General features: G+C 40.9%; 1 protein-coding gene across 1 annotated transcript in view; it reads right to left on the reverse strand.

The window, feature by feature from the left end:
• Window positions 1-18,462: 18,462 nt before the first annotated feature.
• CDYL (chromodomain Y-like) overlaps window positions 18,463-20,638 on the reverse strand; it is a 112,686-nt gene continuing 110,510 nt past the window's right edge. Inside the window, exon 7 of the mRNA XM_009279178.1 lies at window positions 18,463-20,280. Coding sequence (XP_009277453.1) covers window positions 20,122-20,280 — 159 coding nt within the window. The 3' untranslated portion in view covers window positions 18,463-20,121. The remainder of the gene's footprint in view (window positions 20,281-20,638) is intronic.

Here is a 20,638-nt window from a genome sequence, read left to right on the forward strand (position 1 = left end):
AACAAGTGTAATGTATACTGCTTGGAAAAAAAAACAAATGCCATCCACAAGTAGGAATCTTGTATTGGTGGGTTTGTTTCCCTTACTAACTGAGAGAAAGGAGTGAAGTCTTATGCATATGCTTCCTAATACTCTCAGCAGGAGTGCAGCAGCTATTGGCCTTGGCTCCAAAATGGCAGCAGTAGGACCAGGGGAAGGCGTTTTTCTAATTGGCACCCGGTTGCAGAGCACCTTGGGATCACCGATGAAGTAGCTGCCACAGAAGTGCTGGTGGGTACACAGTGATAGCCTCACTGAGACAATCCTGGAAGGCAAGTTGAGAAGCAGGCATTTCAGCTCTATCAGTTCTCCTCAGCATGCGAGTATTAAGGTTAATCTCGTATGGATATCTAGGGAAATCTCATCAGATTGGTCAACGGTTCCCTTTGCCTCCAATCTACATAGGCAAGAGACTGTAAATATGTCTCAAAGCTCAGTGTTACAGGCAGAGTCATTTGGCTGTGCTGTATCCTACAATCCCTAGTTGTCTTCTGGTGGTTGTTTCAAATGGCTTTTCCAGCTAAGGAAGGGATTAAAATCCTGTTTCTGGATCTTGCAACTTACTTGAGATGCTGAGTTGGTTTCTGGCTTTTCTCCGGTTTCTTTAAACCTGTACAAAGTACCACTGAAAACCTTGTGCTGTTAATAGTTACTGCAGTCAGTCTACTCTTAGACTCTGTGAGATGATACTGCGTTAGCCAGAGCCATGCTTTCCTAGCAAGGTCCAATGGTGTGCCTGCCTCTTAGAAGGCAGGCTTTCCTGTGCTTGCTGGGCTTTGTAGTTGCACAGAAGAGGAACTGGGGGGTGGAACTGACTTCTTTCTTGCCACCTGCAAACAACTGTGACCTGAGGGAAGATTTTCCTGGGATGAGGGACAGCAGCCTGTTCCCTACCGTCTGTAAGGACAGATGGAGTACTCCGTCTCTCCAGGAGACTCCCAAGCATGGGAGAGACCCTTGCTCAGAAAACAAACGTGAAGGCATTGCTCGCATGCTTGGGGAACAGATTAGGAGGGAAGAGCTGGGACTGGGCCAGGTAGGCAGTAATTCAAGGAAGAATTGGGCAGGGCACATGAGATGGAGATAAAAGTTTTTGCATGAGAATGAAAGATGGCTGCTGGTGGTGGTCTTGCCCTTTGTGCCTGCCTGTGAGGGAGGACAGGAAAATCCAAAAGGTTCCTGAGAGCTGTGAAAGTAATGGGGAGCAGCTGTGCACCAGCTGCTTCTGAGATCAAAGGGCTGAGTGCTGACTAAGAAGTTTTGCCTCTGGGGAGTGTTAGTTATCTACCATGGGGAAGGAGAGCCAAATATCTGAATGCAGAGACAAGCCTGGGGCAAGCTGGATGCATGAGAAGTAGAGGTTTTTGTTGTCTTGGTATGCGGACAGTGATAAGGCACTCCTTGAGAGCTAGGGAACTCTGCTCTGCTTTAACCTCAGCCCTTCTACCAAGCTGTGCATTCCTGCCTCTCAGCTGGTGGAAGGAAAGGGAGTTTTGTTGAGAGGTTACTGGGGGGTAGCAGAACCAGCTGTGAATGGGCCACAGAGATCATGTGCTTTTCCAGCCACATGTTTGAGTAAGTGGTTATGTATATTCAGAAATCGGTGGGTATGGAACAAATAGAGAACAAAATTTCACGGTGACAAAGGGGAGACAAAAGCTGAGGCAGTTGGATAGCATGTGTTATGCAAAATCACTCTAAATAGAATATATCTGCCTTTTTAGTTTGCAAATGCTGACTGAGTCAGGAACCTGTCTGGTGAAATAAACCTATGTGTCCCATAATGGCAAGAATAGGAGCCTAACAGTGGTGATAGTATTTTGTGTGAAGAAGGGAACATTAGCATGGGGGACTCTGAGAAAGTTAGAGATAAGGATGAGAAAAAGAACTTTCACTATCGGAATACATTCTAGAGATGCTGTGGTTGCAGAGGGAGAGCAGCAAGATTTGGCACAGCTTAGATCTGGGGAATGCAGGAGAGACGAGAATGAATGCTAATCTAAGGCTGCTTGAAAGGGAGGTGACAGGGCTTAATGGAAAGAGAAGCATGAGCTTTGTTTTGGCTGCATCGTGCTGTCGTTTACTGGGGAGAATATCCATTTTGGGGAGGCTAGCCAGGATGTAAAGTTGGATGTCTGGACAAACGCCAACAAGAAAACAGGTTCATATGTCATCAGCCTGGGGATTGCATAGCAATTGTGGGAGTGAGTGAGATTGCTCGAAGATGGGTTATAATGTTTTTGTTGGAAGTAATTTGTGTGCTTTTATTATTCCTTGCCACAGGCTGCCTCTTATTGGTTTATCTGTAAGGTTTCTGAGTGCGCTACAGAAACACCAAAGATTTAAAACTGTCTTGAGATAGGTTGGATGATGTTGATATTGCTGTTAATTGCAATTAGCAGTTGGGCTGCTCACCCAGTGCTGCAGAGCCGGTGTGAAGTTTTGCACACGTAGAGAGCGCCCCTGCTACAATTACTGCAAAAATAAATAGGTAAGGCAGACAAAAGGTAAAAAGGAAAATGAGAGCTTAGAGGGGTATTTCTTTTCCCCCTCTCATGGGAGGTGCATAGCAAATCAGTGGCTGATCTGGGATTAGAATGAAGGCTTTTCGTAGCTAGTCCAGTACTCTAGCTACTAGATTATAGTTCCCCTGATGCTGTTAATTAAAGATTAATGCATGCAATTGACTCTGTCTTTAGTATTTCTTTATGTGGTAGCTATACTAGAATGTGCTTGAACTGTTTCTCTTAATCATTTTTATTCACAGAATAGAGCTTAAAGAGCAAAAACAGAGACTAATTCAATTAGTTGGCTATTAAATAACCACCTTCTGAATATTAACAAGAATTTCAGAAATATCTACTATAAACTGAGGCAACTCTTCATAAATGAGTGGCCTCTGTTTCATCCTTGGAAGTAGCTTCCAGCACTGCTTAAAAATATTTGTTTTAATGCAGCCATATACAGGAGCAAAAAAGGGGAGCCAAAGTGACTTGAGCAGTTTTCAGCTTTCCAGAGAGCAAGGTACAGGGTGCCTTGGCTATGCCCAGTTTCTTTTAGCTGGCTTTATTAGAACAATTTAGTGGGCTTTAGTTATTAGAATATGGGTATGTTTTACTTGGGTAATTGAAGAATATCCTAAGCAGTGGTATTTGCTGTTCTGTCCCCCCACTGTAAAATATAGATAACCATTGATATTAATATTATTGTTGTTAATGTCTAAGCCAGATGTCTAGGTTCACTAGATAACAACAATCTTTCTGAATCGTATGCCAGCAGGATTGCAGAGAATACAAAAGGACTAAGTTTTATTACGCGATTGCAGGTGAAAAATAGCACGTTTATTGATTTATCACAAAGACAAGTATTTCTAATCTTTTGTCACTGTTGAAGTTTTTACCTTTCTTCAGTGCTACCAAATTGAGTATGCATTTTTAAAAGGTTATAGCTTAAGGCTCTATGGAAAGCTAGTGCTGTTACATTGCAATTTTCAAAAGTTCTTGCAATTTGGCACTGGGATAAAAGCCTTACTGAACTAGGCACCACACTGCCATTGGGACAACACTGACTACAATTTATGAAGAGAGGTTTCTTCTTTGTTATCAAAGCAAATTAAGAGTTTAAATGGTCAGCTTTTGCAGAGCAGGCACAAAACCAAGCAGTGATACATTGGTTCTTGAGCCTGTTTTTCAGTTAGATACTTAATCCAACTTTAGAGCTCCCGGTGTCAGAAGAAGATGTTGTAGCCCCATAAACTTATTTAAATGTGCTCAAATATTTTTGTAAGCTTTATGACAGTTGAGTATCATTTGTTTTCCCATAGTTGGCATAAGTGCTGTCTCATGTACTTGTGACTGATTTGACGGAAAGGTGGTCGTGTGTTCCAGATCTCACTCAAATTTGTACTCCTGTACAGGATGTCGTGACTCGCATCTCTCATGTTAAATACTGTGGAATCACAGTCGAAGTCATGTGGAACCTCTGTAGCTGCGCTGATCTTAAAGGTCAGTAGGAATAGCAGGCGCTTAGCAATTTAGAGTAATGGATGCCTTGGCCAGATGAGTAAAGGTATTTGTGTGACCAGCGTGGGTTTGCAAGGTCCACGAATTAAGTCTTCAAAATTATGTAGGCACCACTGCTTTTACAGATCTAACCTGACGGTGCCTACATAATTTTGAAGACTTGTAAAAGACTTCTGAGGATTTGTAAAAGCAGAGCATTGTGGTGCCTACTTGTAGGCAGTTAATTCCCCAGTGGCCTTAATGGCCTTCAGGCTGGATACCCAATCCTGCAAAGCACATTTACTCTTGTGCTCAGAACAGAGATCCAGAAAAGTCAGCATGCTGAGTAGTGACCTACCTACACTAGCTGGTAGACACTGTGAAGAACTACAGTGTACCTTCAGATTCTAGCTCAGCCTGCTCTGATGGAAGTGGGGATTTGGGTTGGGGTTTTTTTTTTTGGGGGGGGGAAGCAGGGGAGGCGCAGTTTGAGATAGAAAGGCAAGGTTGCCTGCAGAATTGTGATAGAGCCATCTGGGTATCACTTACAAGTAATACCTCTGATAACAAATTGCTGGGTGACCTTCTACAAATAACTTTGCAGTTCTGTGCTGCTCTGACACTTTCCCAGTCAATGCAACAGACTTAGGGGCGCTACTTGCTTTGTTAAGCATTTTGAGAGAGCCATAGGTTATCATTTAGCGTTCACAGAATTTACTTCAGAACCTAGAATCAGCTCTTGCCACATCCGTTTTCCTCTGAAGGCTGCTGATCAGAGAGGGAGGGGTGGTTTTGACCAGGGCTCCAGGGCAAAACAAGTCCTATCTTTCCTCTACCTGCCTGGAGGGTGATGTAAGTGAAGGAAGTGGTATGGGGTTTACTCTGCTTAAGGCAAGACTGTAATGTGCTGGAAAACATGACTCCATTTAGTCGGCAGCATTGTAGTGAACAGAGGGATGAAGGGTAACTAAGGGTAACATGAAGCATTCGGGATATTTATAAAAATGTGAAATGGCTTTTTCTTGTTAAAAGAATGGTTGTGCATCATTAAAGGCTACAAAAGCGAAGTGGGAGCATGCTTTCCAAATTAGTAGGAGAGCAATCCTTAGCAGTTGCTAATCTATTTATGTTCCAGTCATGCTCAGAGTGTGGCTTTGAGGTTTGAAGCTCTTGTAATTGCCTGGAATATGTCACTCTACAGCGAGATTCATTGTTCTGTTCTTCCCAAGAGGAAGGCTGAGATTTTTAGCTGTAGGACTTCCCTTTCAATTGAGCAGAGAGACATGGCTAAATTCCCATGTATTGTTTTGTTGAAACACTATTAATTATGGCTTCCATTATAAGCATGCCAGTTCTATGTGATCTAGGCAGAAATTGATGCATTTGGTGGGAAGCAGCCAGAGCTTTATTTTAGGGATTATACATGAGTTTTAGGAGCCAGATTTTGATCCCTGATGATAGAATTCCTTTAAACTTTGCAGGATCGATAGGATGCTTGTTTGGTTCCCTGATTTCTCAAAGGGTCAGAGATTTAATTTTTTTCTTTCCTTTTCTCAACTTCTTGCTGCCAGGTTTCCTTTGCTGTTCCCCAAGCAATGCTCAAAACATTTAGACATTAAGCCCAATTAAATGAGTGTGAACTCAAAGCTCCATGCCTTGCATGAAGAATTAGAGGGGCAAGATTCAGCAGGGATTGAAGACAGTTTCAGGAAGCTATGTAAGATGTGGCTTCAAAAGGTCTTCCAGCCCAACCTCATCCATGTTACTTTGTATGGGAACCTCTCTCCTTTGTGCCTTCCCTTGAAGAGAAGTGAGTGCATTTTTTAATAGCGAAGAATTCTTGTAGCTTCCTTTCAAGTCCCCAAGGTATTGTTGGCCGTGGGAACCTCTCTGTATAGCTCCTATGGAACCAGCAGCTTGGAGCATAGCCATGATGCTTCCATGTAAGAAAGCACGCATCCTCTATGCAAAACTCTTCACTGGTGTTGGTAGACGGGTTGGAAAAGCCTTTATTCTATAGATTCATTTCTTCTGTGAATGACAATCTACACTGACAATTTTTATTCTATAGATTCGTTTCTTCTGTGAATGACAATCTACACTGACTTTTTCTCCCTGGGGGCTGAAAGTGGAGTGGCTGCTAAGTTTCAACTAAATATGAGATAACTTTAGATCCAGGTGCTGTTCTCCCTGCTCCTTCTTTATTGCATGGCTTGATCAAGTGGATTATATGCTGAGGACCTCTAGGGAGGGGAGCTGTGAAGAAAATATCTTTCTTCATGCCTGTCAGAAGGTAGGTCTGCCCCAAGCAAGTACTGCTTTGGTACTTCGTAGTCTGGAACAGTTCGCTCTTTCTTTTCTTACTCCAGTATGCATTGGTGGGTTGGTTGAGAAAGTTCAAGTGCTCCTGGATTTACTGGCATCTGTTTCTAAAATTGTTCACTGTGCTGAAACTGAGAAATCAGCCAGGGAGATGGGCTTTGCTGTAGGCAGGGGTCCAGCTCAGTGTCATGCTTGCCCAGCCCAACGCTGCCCTTGGCCAGCAGTTGCCACAGCCTATGTAGATGAGCAAGCAGGATTTGCTGCCAGGGAATATACACTGTGGAGTTCTTGGCCTCTCTTCTGGAAGAGTAGTCTGACAACCGTCACCTGGACAGAAAGCCCTCAGCACTGAGAGCTCACTCTCCTCTTTAACTCACAAATGGTATACCTCCAAGATGGTGGTGGTTTGGTTTGGTGTCCCCCCCCTGCCCCCTGAGATCAGTCATGTCAGGAATACCTGCCATTTTCTGAAAGACCCAAAAAATGTGATTTGGAAACAAAGTTAAGGGATCGAAAACTGCAGTGGTAACATAGGACAGATGTTTGGCTGAGGCTTTTTCAATAGCATAGAAATTGCTTCATGAACCAGATTTTGTCCAAAATGTCATAGGTGCTTGTCCCTGTAAATTGTGAGGACGTGGTAGAAGCACCCTGGGTTCTTAAAAGAGTGTGCCAGCTCATAGTTACTACTCTAAAATGGCTGTCATGCCCCCCTTCTTCCCTCTGAATTAAATTTCAACAAAAAAGCTAAAGTAGGTAAAGAAGAAAACTGGAATTTAGAAATTTGTCTTGAACTGAGACTAAATGAGAAATTTTGCCTTGGATCTTTGAGATAGTAATATAGAAAAAGTTACGGTATTTTAAGATTTAAGTTGTTTTTCTCCAAACTCGGTAAGAGTCTTGTGGGCAGAAGAGGACCGAATGTGTTAAGATGGTTGATTTCAGCGCAAATAGAGAACTCCAGGTTCTTCCATAGTGTCCTGAATTTGGTAAAAACATGCTTTTTTTTCTTCCTAATGAACAAATAGCTTACTGTGCCAAATACCTCTAAGCATGTTTAGATTTATTCCGTTCGCACTCAAACAAGATGAGATACCACCCTGTTCTAAGAGAAGATCTACAAATACTAGAATCTGTGCAAAAATCAAGCAGCTGATCAGCACTGTAACAAACCCTCTATGGCAAGGAAAAACCCTCTTGATAAATGCCTATGAAAGGCATTTACATTTTTTTGTCAAACTAACCTGCAAGTATGCTGGCTTATAAGTAAGTACCGTTGTGGATGGCATGTCATTGACTAAACCATCTGGTGATGGTGGCCACTAGAGCTGTGTCCTCCCATCAGCTCTGAGCTGTTCTGTGTGACCCTGAGTGGGTGCGTATTGAGTCAGATTTTTCAAAGAATCCTGTTTCCGTTTAGAAGTAGAAATAAGTAGCAGCCTTCTTCTGGACTTAAATTTCTCTTGACTTGATCTTTATCTTCTCTTGACAGATCTTTAGCACGCTTTTTTTTTTTTTGTTTAACTCCCACAGATGTTTCACTGTGTCTGTAGTTTGAAAATTACTCCAGTCAGTTTTATTACAAAGGGGATAAAGTTGATTCCTGCTGTCTAAAACCTTCCTGCATGAACCTCCTGGACGTTCTCAGTGAAGGTTTTTGTTTATCCCACAGATGTTTCACTGTGTCTGTAGTTTGAAAATTACTCCAGTCAGTTTTATTACAAAGGGGATAAAGTTGATTCCTGCTGTCTAAAACCTTCCTGCATGAACCTCCTGGACGTTCTCAGTGAAGGATTTACTATTGGTAGTAGCATATTTAGAGGGAAACAGTGCAACTTCTGAGCACTTCACTGAAATTCTAACCAGTTCTCATACTGAAAACGAAATGTCGTAGCCTGCTAGCAGCATTATGTCAAGTGCTGTACTAATGTGTCAAAAGAGACTGTCTCTGCCTTCCAGTACTTCCAATCTTTAAAAATAAAAAATAAAAAAGTTGGAGAAAAGTGTAAAGTTGCACAAAAGATTTTGCTGTTACTAGAAAAGGGAGACTAGAGAAGAGAGAAATGCACTGCAGAGTGTTTCACCCAAGCCAATGCTTTCAAACTTGATTGGTTGTTGTGAAACAAGGTTCAGAAAGTTTGTCCTTGCCCCATGGTACTGTGGTTAGACATGTAGCCTGTTGAATTGTGTCCCTGTAGCTGTTTGAGGGTGTTATTGCCAGCAGAATAACGTCCTGTTTACCAGGTTTTGGAGGTATTGGGGAATTACCAAAAGGATCTGTTGCTCCTTATTTTTTTCTTCTTCTCTCCTGATAGCATCTGGCTTGCCTTGGTGATGGAAAAGGTTGGTACGTGGAAAATCCTGAGACAGACTGTCAAGAACAGTAACGGTTTGAGATAGTGAAAACCAGTTTCAAGATATTGTAAAGAGGTAGGGGAAGCTTTCTGGGAAGGGAACTGAAGCCAACCAAAGAGAAGTCTGGACTATTAAACTAATTAGCCTGTCATGAGGTTTTTGAAAGCAAAGATGGAGCTCTATTAGCATGTTGGCTTCATGGCAAGTGAGAGCTGGCTGGAGCCTGTTCATCTGCATGTAGTTTTGGGATGAATTAAAGTCTTAAAGCCTGTGGGTTTTGCTGAAAAATGACATTTTAAAAGAGGCAAGTTGGCTGCTAGGAGTCAGAATCACAACAGAGCCAAAATAAGCTTCATATTTCTTAACCCCCGTGTCACTGTGAGGTCCAGATTATCCCAGACGATGTGCAAATGCACAAGGACTGAGCATTGTGAGCTGCCAGGTTTTAGTGAGAGGGGGAAAAGGAAAATAAACTACAGTTGTCCATTATGTAAATACATGGCAGGTATGAAAAAGACTGAGTTATTCATACCTGATAATGTTTATGAGGAAAGGGAGGAGGCAGCTATAGAATAAGAAAAAGAGCTAGGGATATGAGTAAACTGAAAACTCAGACTGTAACTTCAGTGTTTGGCACAAGTCAGAAGACTAAATAAAGCACTGACATGGTAGGGGGCAGAGAAAAGAGAAGTGTCAAGAGTAGCATAAACAGTGAGTCTCGAGACAGCGTGCTGTGCATTGTGTTAGTAGGCATCAAGTTGGATTTGTGGGAAAGATGGGTAACAGCAAAAGAGACTAAAGGGTTTGAATGAAGGCGACCACAAGATTGCTGTGCTCCAGTCATTTTTGTATGCTGTTATGAATCGGATGCGGCTCCATGGGACTTCCAAGAGGAATACTGACATAATGCTAGGAGAGAAATGGGCTCTCTTTTTATTAGAAAAGATGAGGATTAGATAAAATTGTGATTTATATGATTCCGAGTGTGTGGGGAGCTGGCATCAAGGGCTGAGAAACTAGCAAATTAAAAAGGCCCAAAGAGAAACAAACTGGATCCCAAGGGACTGCTTATTCTCTCCTGATACAAAATGATCATTAAGAGAGAGAAACTTATTAAAATTAGGTAACATAATTTTGGGCAGATTATAGCCAACAATGCTCATGGCCTACTTCAGGTATGTGTGAACAGGAGATTAGGAGCCTAAATGCCTTAGAATCTTTAATGCTGTATAGTAGCAGCTCCGGGTAGGTCAAGCTAGGAGGGTGCCAGGCTTCCTCCAGCACCCCTGTGTTCCTTTTACAGGTATTGCTGACCTCTTCAGATGGTGAATGATTTTACATGTCCTTGTCAAAAGCTATTCTGAGCATCAGTAAAGTTCTGCTTCAAGGTTGCTGTCAGATAAAGGCAACACAGCAGAGAGGGATGAAGGGTGTTAAATATGTGGCTGGATACAGTACTGATCCGAACGACAGGGAAGGACATAGTGCACAGCCTTTCAGGGGCTCCTGTTTCAATGTGGGTCCTGCCCCTTCCCTCAATAAACCTGAGGGACACCATTTTTTATAATTTTGTATTTCTATACGATTTGATCAGGGGTTGCGTAGTTCCTGCTAAAGAAAGAAAACTACTATTCAGATTAACTCTTTCTAGGCTGGAAAAGCCTGTGCCAGTCAAATAACAGAGCAAAATCATTGCACTGTTCCATCTTCTGTTTAAAAAAAAAAATCAATTTTTTTGTTTACAACAGAGGACATCAAGGCGGATGCCTGATATCTACCTCCAGAGTTCCTAGAATTGCTTGTGAAAGTTACCCCATCATATATAATCTTGGACCAAGGACCAAGAATCTTTACCGTGAAGCTCCTGAAGCCGTGCCAGCAGGCCCTGTTTTGTAGTTTTATGAACACTTCTGATCTTCACAAGCGTTGAATTCAGAAATTTTCCTGCAACAATGTTAGGTCAGTGTGACGGGGGGATAAAATTGAGTTTAAAGTTGTCTTGATACAAAGGTAATTGGGTGACTTGTTGGTAAAACATATTAAAAAAAAAAAAGAAGAAAAGTTACTGAAAAAATGTGGTTAAAACTCTTACGATGGACAAAACCTTGTAAACTTATCGGGTAAGCTGTCCATGCAGAATATACATGTAAAGACCTCACGTTATGCGTTGTGTGTGTACAATCAGCTGCTTATGTATCATAAATATATTTTAAATAAGGGATTTTTAAATTTAGATCTAAGCAAAATTTATTTCCCATTTGCTTTTACTGACAGCTATGTGTCTAAACCTCATAGTTACTGTCAGATATCAAACTTCACCACCATCTTAGAGCATAGCTTTATTAATTTAAACAAATGAAAAAGTAGGGATGGGGGAAAATCTGTAGCTGAGATTTTTGAAAAGTTGGAGGTCATTTTGCTTTGCTCCAGGGCTGTGCAAACTGTAATATGCTTGGCAGTTAAACTGGTTTGGGGTTGTTTACCCATTCTGGGCACCTAGCCAGCCTAACTTACAAAACTGCAATTATCATGATTGTTAGGAATAGTTCCACTTCTTCCCTCGGATTTCTTCTGCCTTGCTTCTTTTCTTCTTCGAGGAAGTCTTAAATTTTCCTGTCAGTTCTGAGGAGACCCTAATTTTCCCCTTAGGGGTTCCCACAGAGATGCAGAGTTGCAGAGGCTCTCCGGCTCTCTGACAAATGTAATCCTTCCAGAGGCAGCAACAAGCAGGAGTGTCGCTCCTCGGGATCAAATCCCTGCTGGCCCCAACCAACAAAGCCAGGTCTTGCTGCTAGGAGACCCACAGGTTTTTTAATTTTATGGTTTAACACAGAATTTCTAAATCTACGTCTAATTTGAAGGCTGAGAGGCTTTGGCATTTGCATCGCTCCTCATTTATGGCCACACTGTTTCTGTGGCAGTTGCCAGCAGTTGGTCGGTGAACGCTTTTGAAGTATTTTGATGCCCCTCCACAAAACACGAATCGAAAAGAAAGAACTGGCACCAGGTGCTGGCCACCCAGCAGCTTTTGGACTGCAAGTATTGGTTTGAAGGCCCTCGGGTAACATGGTGTTTACTGTGCTGTTGCCTCTGGCCTCACAGCCTCCAGGAGGAATAAGCCACTGCTTCTGTCGGGCTCCTAAATAACTCCTTTCCAACTCTTCCCAGTCTGCTGCTTTGGCTAGATGTAGATGCGGATGGCTTTAGTTATCAGGGAGAGCATACTGGAGGGTGCAGTTTCACGTTGCTGGTATGAGCTGGAATCGCAGCTTCCTTCATGAGAAAGCCTGCGAGGTGGTGATAGTGTGTTGATCTAGTGGGGAAACTGGGCACGTCTGTAATCTTAGCAATGTTGTGCTCTGCTGTTTTACCATCAGTGATTTGCAGGGTCAAGTATGGCAGCAGTCCAGGCATGGCACATGGACGCTTTTGCGCAGCTTTTCGAACAGAGCTCCTGTTGTGCACGATAGGAAAAACAGATGTAAAAGATCCTTAATCTCAGCTGTCATCCTTGCAGAGGAGCTGTGCCTCTCTTTCGTGCGTTTCATATAGATTCTGGGTGGGATGCTCTGATTCTCCTTTGTCCGTGCAAGTGGTTTCAGTTTGTGATGAGGCAGTGGTCTGAGAGAGAAAATGCAGCGCTTATCTCACCTGTGCCTTGTACTGCTGGGCTGCTGTGTCTTCAGTGATAACATGTTTCTGGGGAACATGCCGTGGCTCCTTGCTGTTAGCGCTGGAGCTCTTCTCAGGTTACAGTTGCTTTTCATCAGTATGAACTAAGAGGAGCACTAGGAATGTCAGAGATGGGGAAATAATGATGGCGTGTCAGGTTATTGTGGATTGCTGGCCAGAAATTTTCCACCAGGGAATGGTGGAAAGTTGGTTCAAACCAACTTCTTGGGGTACAAAACTCTGCTGAGGATTTCTGAAGTCTCGGAATGTAAAGTCATGGACTCTGTGCATGTCTTTTTCTAGACACTGGCAAAATTACATTTATTTTCAGCCAACCAACCCCTCAGGAGGTCCAGGAACTTCTGGACAATTTTTATATGGCTTATTTGTTTATTTGATATATATATATATATTAGTGTTACAGACTGGTGTATTACTTACTTGGTTTTGAAAGTTCAGTAATCAAATCCAATTTACCAGAGGGGGAATTGAAGAAGAGAGATCTTAAGTGACACGCTGAGAATCAGTGATAACCGGTTCAGTGGCAAAATTGCAGTTTTAATGCCTCTGTGTCAAGAACTGTCTAGAGGCAGATGCGCCACATCTCTTGTTCAGCAAGTTTTGCTCCCAAAGCATTAACTTGCCACACAAGCATTGGGTGGACCTGTCCTGCTGTTAGGAAGTGTAGTGAGGGAACTGAATGGCATTTTAATATAGGCTAACAAGAGATTTCCAGAAACTCCTCACGTTTTCAGGTTTTGAGGTGTATCATTAATAACATTCTTGTGCGCTTACCACTTATTTTTTCATTGAAAACTATGTTTTCAACCAATTATGTTTAAACTGTTTAATATCTGTGAAAAATCTATTTGCTGAGCCACAATATCTAAATCTGTAGCAGAATATAAAAGAATTGAGTGAATGTGAAAAACTACTTTTGTCCTCGTCTGAATGGTTGGTAGTGATGCTGGGGGTATCCATTGTAGGGGAACCTGAACTGTAGACCTTGGGGCTGCATCTTTTTAAGGATTAAGTGCAATAGCCTATCTTCTTGTGCCAGGACCTTCCAGAAGCATCAGGGATCTGAATTATTTTATAAGTGTTTATCCTACTTCAGAGCTGGCTATGTAAGGTCTCCAAATTTCCTGCTTTACATCATTAGGACTAACAATTTGCAAAGATCTTCCGTTGAAGGAATTAGAAATAATTCTCTTGCCCCACAGACTAATATCAACAACTTCAGATGCTTATGATTCTAGGGGAAAAAAAAATCTGTTCTCATGAGCTGAAATAGATTGTCCAAAATGTCCAAAAGATTGTGGAGTTGTTGCCCCTGGTTCCTCCATCAGACTGGCTGTTGTGGTTTATTTTGCTTCAAGAAAATTGATGTCAAGACCTGACTTTTTTCTTTCCCTTCTCTTAGATGCACGGACTTGTATCATTTCTATCCAGAATACAACTTTCTGTCAGCATGAATGAACATGTAGTTCCTTCAGAAACATAGAAAATGAAAGTGTAACTTCAATTATTCCTAGACACGATATAATGCTGGCTTCACAAATACTTCTGTGGATGTTACAGCCCAGCTCTTGAGATCACAAAGTTAAGTTTGCAGACTCCTATTTTGATACGATTGGTCTTGAGAAGCCTACCAAGAAGCAAGCAGAAAAACTCCTAGTGGACAAGGTGGCTTCCCTTTGCTTTCTTATTTTGATTGCCTTGCTTGATCCAAGGGGTCATCCCGTTTAAAAACTCCCAGCTTTGCATTGTTTTAATTTTGATAACTGTTATTTAGCATGCAAAATAATTCTTCCAGCACGTAAGTTCAGGGTTTATCAGGTTTCCAGCTGAAATCCCCACCACTCTTTCTGAGCGTAAAGCCTGTGAGGGGGTGGGCATGGTGGAGAGAAGGAAGGGGAAAAATATGGGGATGTGTCTGTCTTTTGACATTTGAACATGGAAAGAAAACTATGTTATTATTTTGTCATTATTACTTTACATCATGTAGTGCAAGCATGATTTCTGTAGAAGTGTGTCTCAGTTACTCCTGGCTTAGCAGGTGATTTTAGATTTGTTTTGTTTTTTTAATAATACTGTTTGATTAAAGATCCCAGTCCAACTTGACAAGCTCAGTGAATTCCAAAAACATTGTATTTGTAAGGAGCAGCATCTGCATTTCACAGAAGTTGCTACTGGCAGCAGCCTGTTTACCCAGCACGATTGGGGTGACTTTGAGGGTCACCTCAGTGAGTGCCTTTTCCTACTGAGACAGGTGGTACAATGAATTTAGTGAAAATTAATTAATAAGGGGGAGGCAGGGAAGACAAGCAGGACTTTGAAGATTGTTTATATTCGGGGTTTTGTCTAGCAGTCAGAACGTTTTGCTGGAAGTAAAGGGTTATAATGAATGAGTCTTGGAAAGCAACATCTAGGAAATACTGGTTTATTACAGCATTATGAGTTGACTTCTCACCCTGCAGTTACATAGTTGTTCTATAGTGTGTGTTTAGTAAGTTATATTCAGAGGACATACATAGTGTGAGTCTTTAGGTCCAATGTAACCCATTTTTACTATGTGCTGTCTTCTTGAGTAGCCCACGCGGTCACATTTCAGTGTGACTGCCAGTGGCTGGATTACTGTTCAGCTTGATTGATAGAGACAGATCTTGGAAAAAATGCAAGATTTCAAGGAGCTGCTGAGGCCAAAGTAATGTTTCAGGTACTGTAAAAGGCATGCATTTGTTTTGGTTAAGTATTGCAATCCTGTTTATCCTCGAAGAAACAAATAAATTCTTTTTCTTTGAACAAACAACTATCTTTATGCTTTTTAACAGACAGGGTAAAGGATGATCCCTGTCTTACCTGAAACACGTGAGTTGATCTGTACTTACCTTTCTTCTGGGTGAGTTGGTATTATCCAGCACAAGATGTTGGGTTCTCAAAGACTAAAGCATGTAGTGTTGCAGAGCCTGATGAACCTGCAGTTCTAGCCATAGAGGTTGTTCGGTGGACGATGACTGGATAGTTGGAAAATGAATGCAAGTGGTTTGGTGTTTTTTTTTCCACAGACTGGTTGAGGTTGGATGGGACCTCTGGAGGTCATCTGGTCCCACCCACTGCCACTCACGCAGGGCCACCTAGAGCTGGTTGCCCAGGACCATGTCCATATGGCTTTTGAGTATCTCCAAGGAGGGAGACTCTGCAGCCTCCTTGGGCAACCTGTGCCAGTCCTCAGTCACCCCCACAGGAAGAAAGTGTTTCCTGATGTTCAGAGGGAACCTCCTCCTGTGTAGTTTGTGCCCACTGCCTCTGGTCCTGTCTCTGGGCACCAATGGAAAGGGCCTGGCTCCATCCTCTTTGTACCCTCCCTCCAGGTATTTATGTACATTGATGAGATTTCCCCCCAAGTCTTCTCTTCTCTGTGTTGTCCCTCCAGGAGACATCAGGGTGGTTTAAGTCCCCCCCGAGGACCAGGGCCTGCAAATGTGAGGCTCGTAGTCTGCCTGAGTTTAGGCATAGGTACTGATAATGTACTCCACACTGCTGTATGGAACAGGTATATGTATGTCCACCTGGTGTTCTTGTCAATTGTATCTCTTCCAGCATTGAGAGTGATAAGAATGGGGACTTAAGGGAGAATAACTGCCATTCCTTTATTTCATCCTGCAGCTCCTTTGACTTCTTACCTGCTGTTTTTGGTGGTTTCTAATTCCCCTTATTTGTTGTATTTTGCCCTGTGCAGGAGGGATGAGGAGGACCAAAAGAACTTCATCACCATCTTCTCATTTTGTATTGCACTTCAAAATCTTTGCACATCAAAACACTCTTCATCCTGTGAGTACCTCATGAGGTAATCATATTTGGTTTTTGTTTGTTAGTAAGTCTGGTGCATGACTTAATCTGCCAATCATGTCCCTCATGAGTAAGGAAAAAAAAATGCAGACACTTGTGAGTGAAGTATTTTCTAGAGAAATCTGAGGGGCTGTACAGAACGGGACCATGGTGATCTTGTGCTGTACCGGGGCTCTCCTCCTGATGCTTCTTCCCTTGGAAAGGAAAATTCGCCTGTGTGCCACCTTCAGTATAACTGAGCTCCCATGCTGCATGACTTCAGGTTGCCAACTCAGCCTCTGCTACAGCTCTGTAAGATAGCCTGTGTGTTGACAGCTGCTGGCAGTTCCTTAGGATGGAAAATCATATGGCAAACTAATTGACTTGAGGTATCTCCTCCTTCCTACTCTCTTCAGAAGCATACTTGTCATGTCCCAGATGAATATGTGAAGTGCCTCAACTTCCACCAACAAATCTAGGTAGAGCACAGGCTCCATTTATTGAAGAAAGTCTCTCCTGTCCACTTGGCCAAAAATGTTTTGTTTGCTGCCTCATTCCCTAGATGTCTGCAGTCCTATTTTATTCACTGTTTGGGTAAAGCATGAAATATATCAGTGTAAAGTTAAGCAGTTTATATAGCTTAGCATTATGTGTTTTTTCTATTCCTTTCAAGTATGCCTGACTTTAAGATGAATCTAACCTAAAAAGATGATTTAATTCCCCTGAACCTTGTTTTCAGAGTGATAATGGTGCAGCTTCTGAAGCACAGAGATGCCTCTTAGCAATGTTGGCAATCCAGTGCACGACTCACTGAAGGGAAGTGCTTCAAATCCTAGATTCATGCAAATTAGGAAGGTTGAACAAGGAAAAGACCTATAGGTGAGTTCAGATCTTCAGGATTACCCCAAAATACCTTTGTTGTAAGTTAGCTTACCCGGAGCTAAACACCTTGCTCTGCTTTCTATTTTTGCTCAAACTAACATATCAGCAGAAAGTGTGGCTAAATGTACACAGGTGGCTTTCAAACAGTTCCAAGTACATTAGTTTAGCTATGCAGTACTGCAAATTTATGTAGAACAATACAAGCATCAGCAATGAACCAGGCTAGGCAAAGACCTGTGTCTTCTGTGAAGAAAGCCTTGAAAACACCCATTTTAAAATGTCTTAAGTCAGTTTTTATATCTCAGGCCTTCTTGCTTGCTATTAGAAGTCTAATTTTTCTGTCTTTGTTCTATTATGGTTTTACAAAGACTAAACCAGACTTAACTGTAACTTTCACACACATCAAAGGGTATTTAGTGACCCACACTGAAAAGAACTGGACAGTATCCCTCTAAGTCCAGTATATAGACAAAATGTGTACATTATTTATGAATGACAGATAATTTGTTAATAGTGTAAAGTTAGTTACTGCTTCTAATATAAAGGTAGGGCAATTGCCCAGTGACACTGACAGTGCATATGAATTGGTCTGAACTAAGGACTTTTTCCAGTCAAAGACAGGAATTTACCTGGTCACCAAGTTGTTCACATCTTAATATGCAAATTGTAGGCAGCATAACGGCCTGACTGATAGTAACACAAAAAAATGAAGCAAGTAGAAGTATTTTTCCAGTTGAATTGCCTGCACCTTCAACTGATTTAATTCTTCTAAATATCTCTAGATCCAGTCTTTTGTTATAGGTGAAGTTCTTTCATGTTTAAGGAAAGCATAAATCTTCCAGCTGAAATAGATGCAATCTATGCCCAAATGCTTCTTACAAGCTGCCGGAAAAGGGATCTTTGAGTCAAACTCCAAAAGGTTTAACATTACAGAACTGTAGGTAAGGTATCTTTCCTTCTCCCTTTCAATAAAATCAAATTCAACTCAGGAATTCTCACTTTAGCACAGCATTGTAGGGAAAATGACCCATTTTTAAGAGATGATTGCAAAGAAACATTTACTGTTCTTTTAGAACTGTAACAAAATAATTGAGTAGAATGACTTCCTATATGTCATCTTCCCCCATCTACCTCCTCTAAGAGATATCTTCTATATAGTTTACAACAGTAAATTAATTTTCACCTTCTTATTTGAAGGAAATTGTTGAGAGCTTATGAAAGTAAGTTTAACAAAACAAAACATAAATATTGAAGTCTTTAATGTGCAAGATTTGTTTCAGCAATGCCTACTTTAAAATCAGAACTGAAATGTCTTTGAAAGAGACAACTATGAGAACCACATTTAAAATGTGTTAAGAAATATTAGTTTTATTTAACCAGTTTTCACAGCTGAATATTTATTCTATAGAAACTTTACAGATTGTTTTTATATAGTTCAAACTACTAGAACAAAAAAGTAGGTCCCACAGATGCAAAAATACTGTACCAATCCAAGGTAAAGGCAGATTTACACACTGTACAGCTCTCCACTGGGAAGGGGAGGTGGGTCAGTTCCAAGTAAAAACTTCAAAACTGTACAAAAATAAGGTTTGATTTCTTTTTCATTCTTCATAATACATTCAATAAGATTGCAAGCACAGATACCCAAGTAATAATAGATATCTGCAGTCAGGAATTAATAACCACTCCTGAAAGGAATGCAAAATAGGTCTATTTACACAGGGCACTCTTTTACACCATACTGTATATAGTGTATATTTAAAATAATAAAAAAGCATAGACAAAGAACATTAAACATCTAATATAAGGTAGTTTTTTTTTAAAGGAGTTTTTTTTTTTACTTAATAGTGTGCCAAAAGAATTTTAACTTATTAAATAATATATTCTAAGTGAACCTAAAATTTATGAACATAAAATGCATTTTTGGTGTAATACATCAATTAAAAAAGCAAATAGGAAAAAAGGAACCAAAAACAGAACCCAAACTGTATATAAAGTAGTATTCTCACCCAGCAACAGAAGCACTTATGTAGTTATTTAAAAAAAAAAAAAAACAACAAACAAACAAAAAAACAAACCCAGAGAGACTATTTAAAAACCCACTAAAACTAACTTATAACTTAGGATATTCATACATAAGATATTCAATGATTCACTAATACTGCAAAACAAGCTTTTTTTTGTTTTTTTCTTCCCCCTTCCATTTCCCTCCCACTTCCCCTCATTCCCCTTCCCCAAGAGACAGTGGTTTCTTCATGCTATCTGGGTAAGAATTAAATATATTCTTGCCCCCTTCTTTCTACCCCTCTATACCTCCCCCCAAAAAAGGACAGAGTGTTTTCTTAGCATTAATCCTGAGCACACTCTCTTTTTGGGGATATTTGTGATTTAATCTTAATAGGGTTTAATTCCCCCAAATTTTAGAATGTTCCATTACTTGAGGTATTTCAACCTTCTTCTGGGACAATGCCTTGTATCTTAGCTGACTCGTTGGGCAGTGAAAGTAAGGGCTGGCTAATACCCGTTTCAATTCTGTTTTCTAATGAAAAAGAAAAGCATTATTCCAGACTTCCCTGCCACACAGAAAGTAATGCAACACCATTCACTTTTTAATCCATTCTCTATTTGATACAGTACTAGCCAAAGATAACAAAAACTAGAGCCTTTAAAGAGATGTTTGGTAGTGCACTCATTTTTTTTTTTTTTTAGCTTGTGTGTGTATGTCTACATACACACTCTCACACACATATTACATTATATATATAAAGACATATATATGCACACACATACACTTGTGTGTGTGTATATATATCTATATGTAACAATCAAGGAGAAAGGAGTTTTGTTCAAATTTAAGTGATACAGTACTTTTAAACCCCTTGACAATAAAAGGGGAGGGGGGAGTCCACTCCTGTTCCCAAGATGAGCAAGGGCTGAGTTTATATAGGTTTTTTAAATGGGCATATTTTGTTTGCCCTGATGTCCAAGAAATACAATTCCAGTGTCAATGGGCATCTCATCAGAACTCATCAATTTTCTTCTGCAGATATTTTAACATTGAGTCCATCCCTTGTGCTGAGCCCCAGATTTTCTTCAAAACTTCACACTCCTTTTCATTTGCTTGTTCCAAGTCCACCTTCATGATATTACGTACTAAAGCTTTGGATTCTTCAAGTACCTAGGCCAAAAAAAAGAAAAAGGGAGTTGAGTTAGTATTACATGAGAACTGAGCAACATGTGCACTTCAGAATTTGTCCATATAAACCTGTAAGTTGATTATGAACTTAAGCTTATCAGTTCATGGACATACTACGACCCTAAGAAACACTTCTCATAGAGTCTCTCATAGCATCACACAGGATTTCCTTTACCCAATACCAGCACAATTTACAAGTGCACAAAAATGTGGAAATAATGAAAATCAAAATCATAACTATGAATATATATGGTTTTATGCCGATAACTAGAGAAAACTCTAACTCCATTTTGTGAAGGCTAATCATAACACTATTATCCAGAACCGCTCTAATAACCAG

The sequence above is a fragment of the Aptenodytes forsteri genome, unplaced genomic scaffold (assembly GCF_000699145.1).
Source record: "Aptenodytes forsteri isolate BGI_AS27 unplaced genomic scaffold, ASM69914v1 Scaffold81, whole genome shotgun sequence".
Lineage (NCBI taxonomy): Eukaryota > Metazoa > Chordata > Aves > Sphenisciformes > Spheniscidae > Aptenodytes > Aptenodytes forsteri.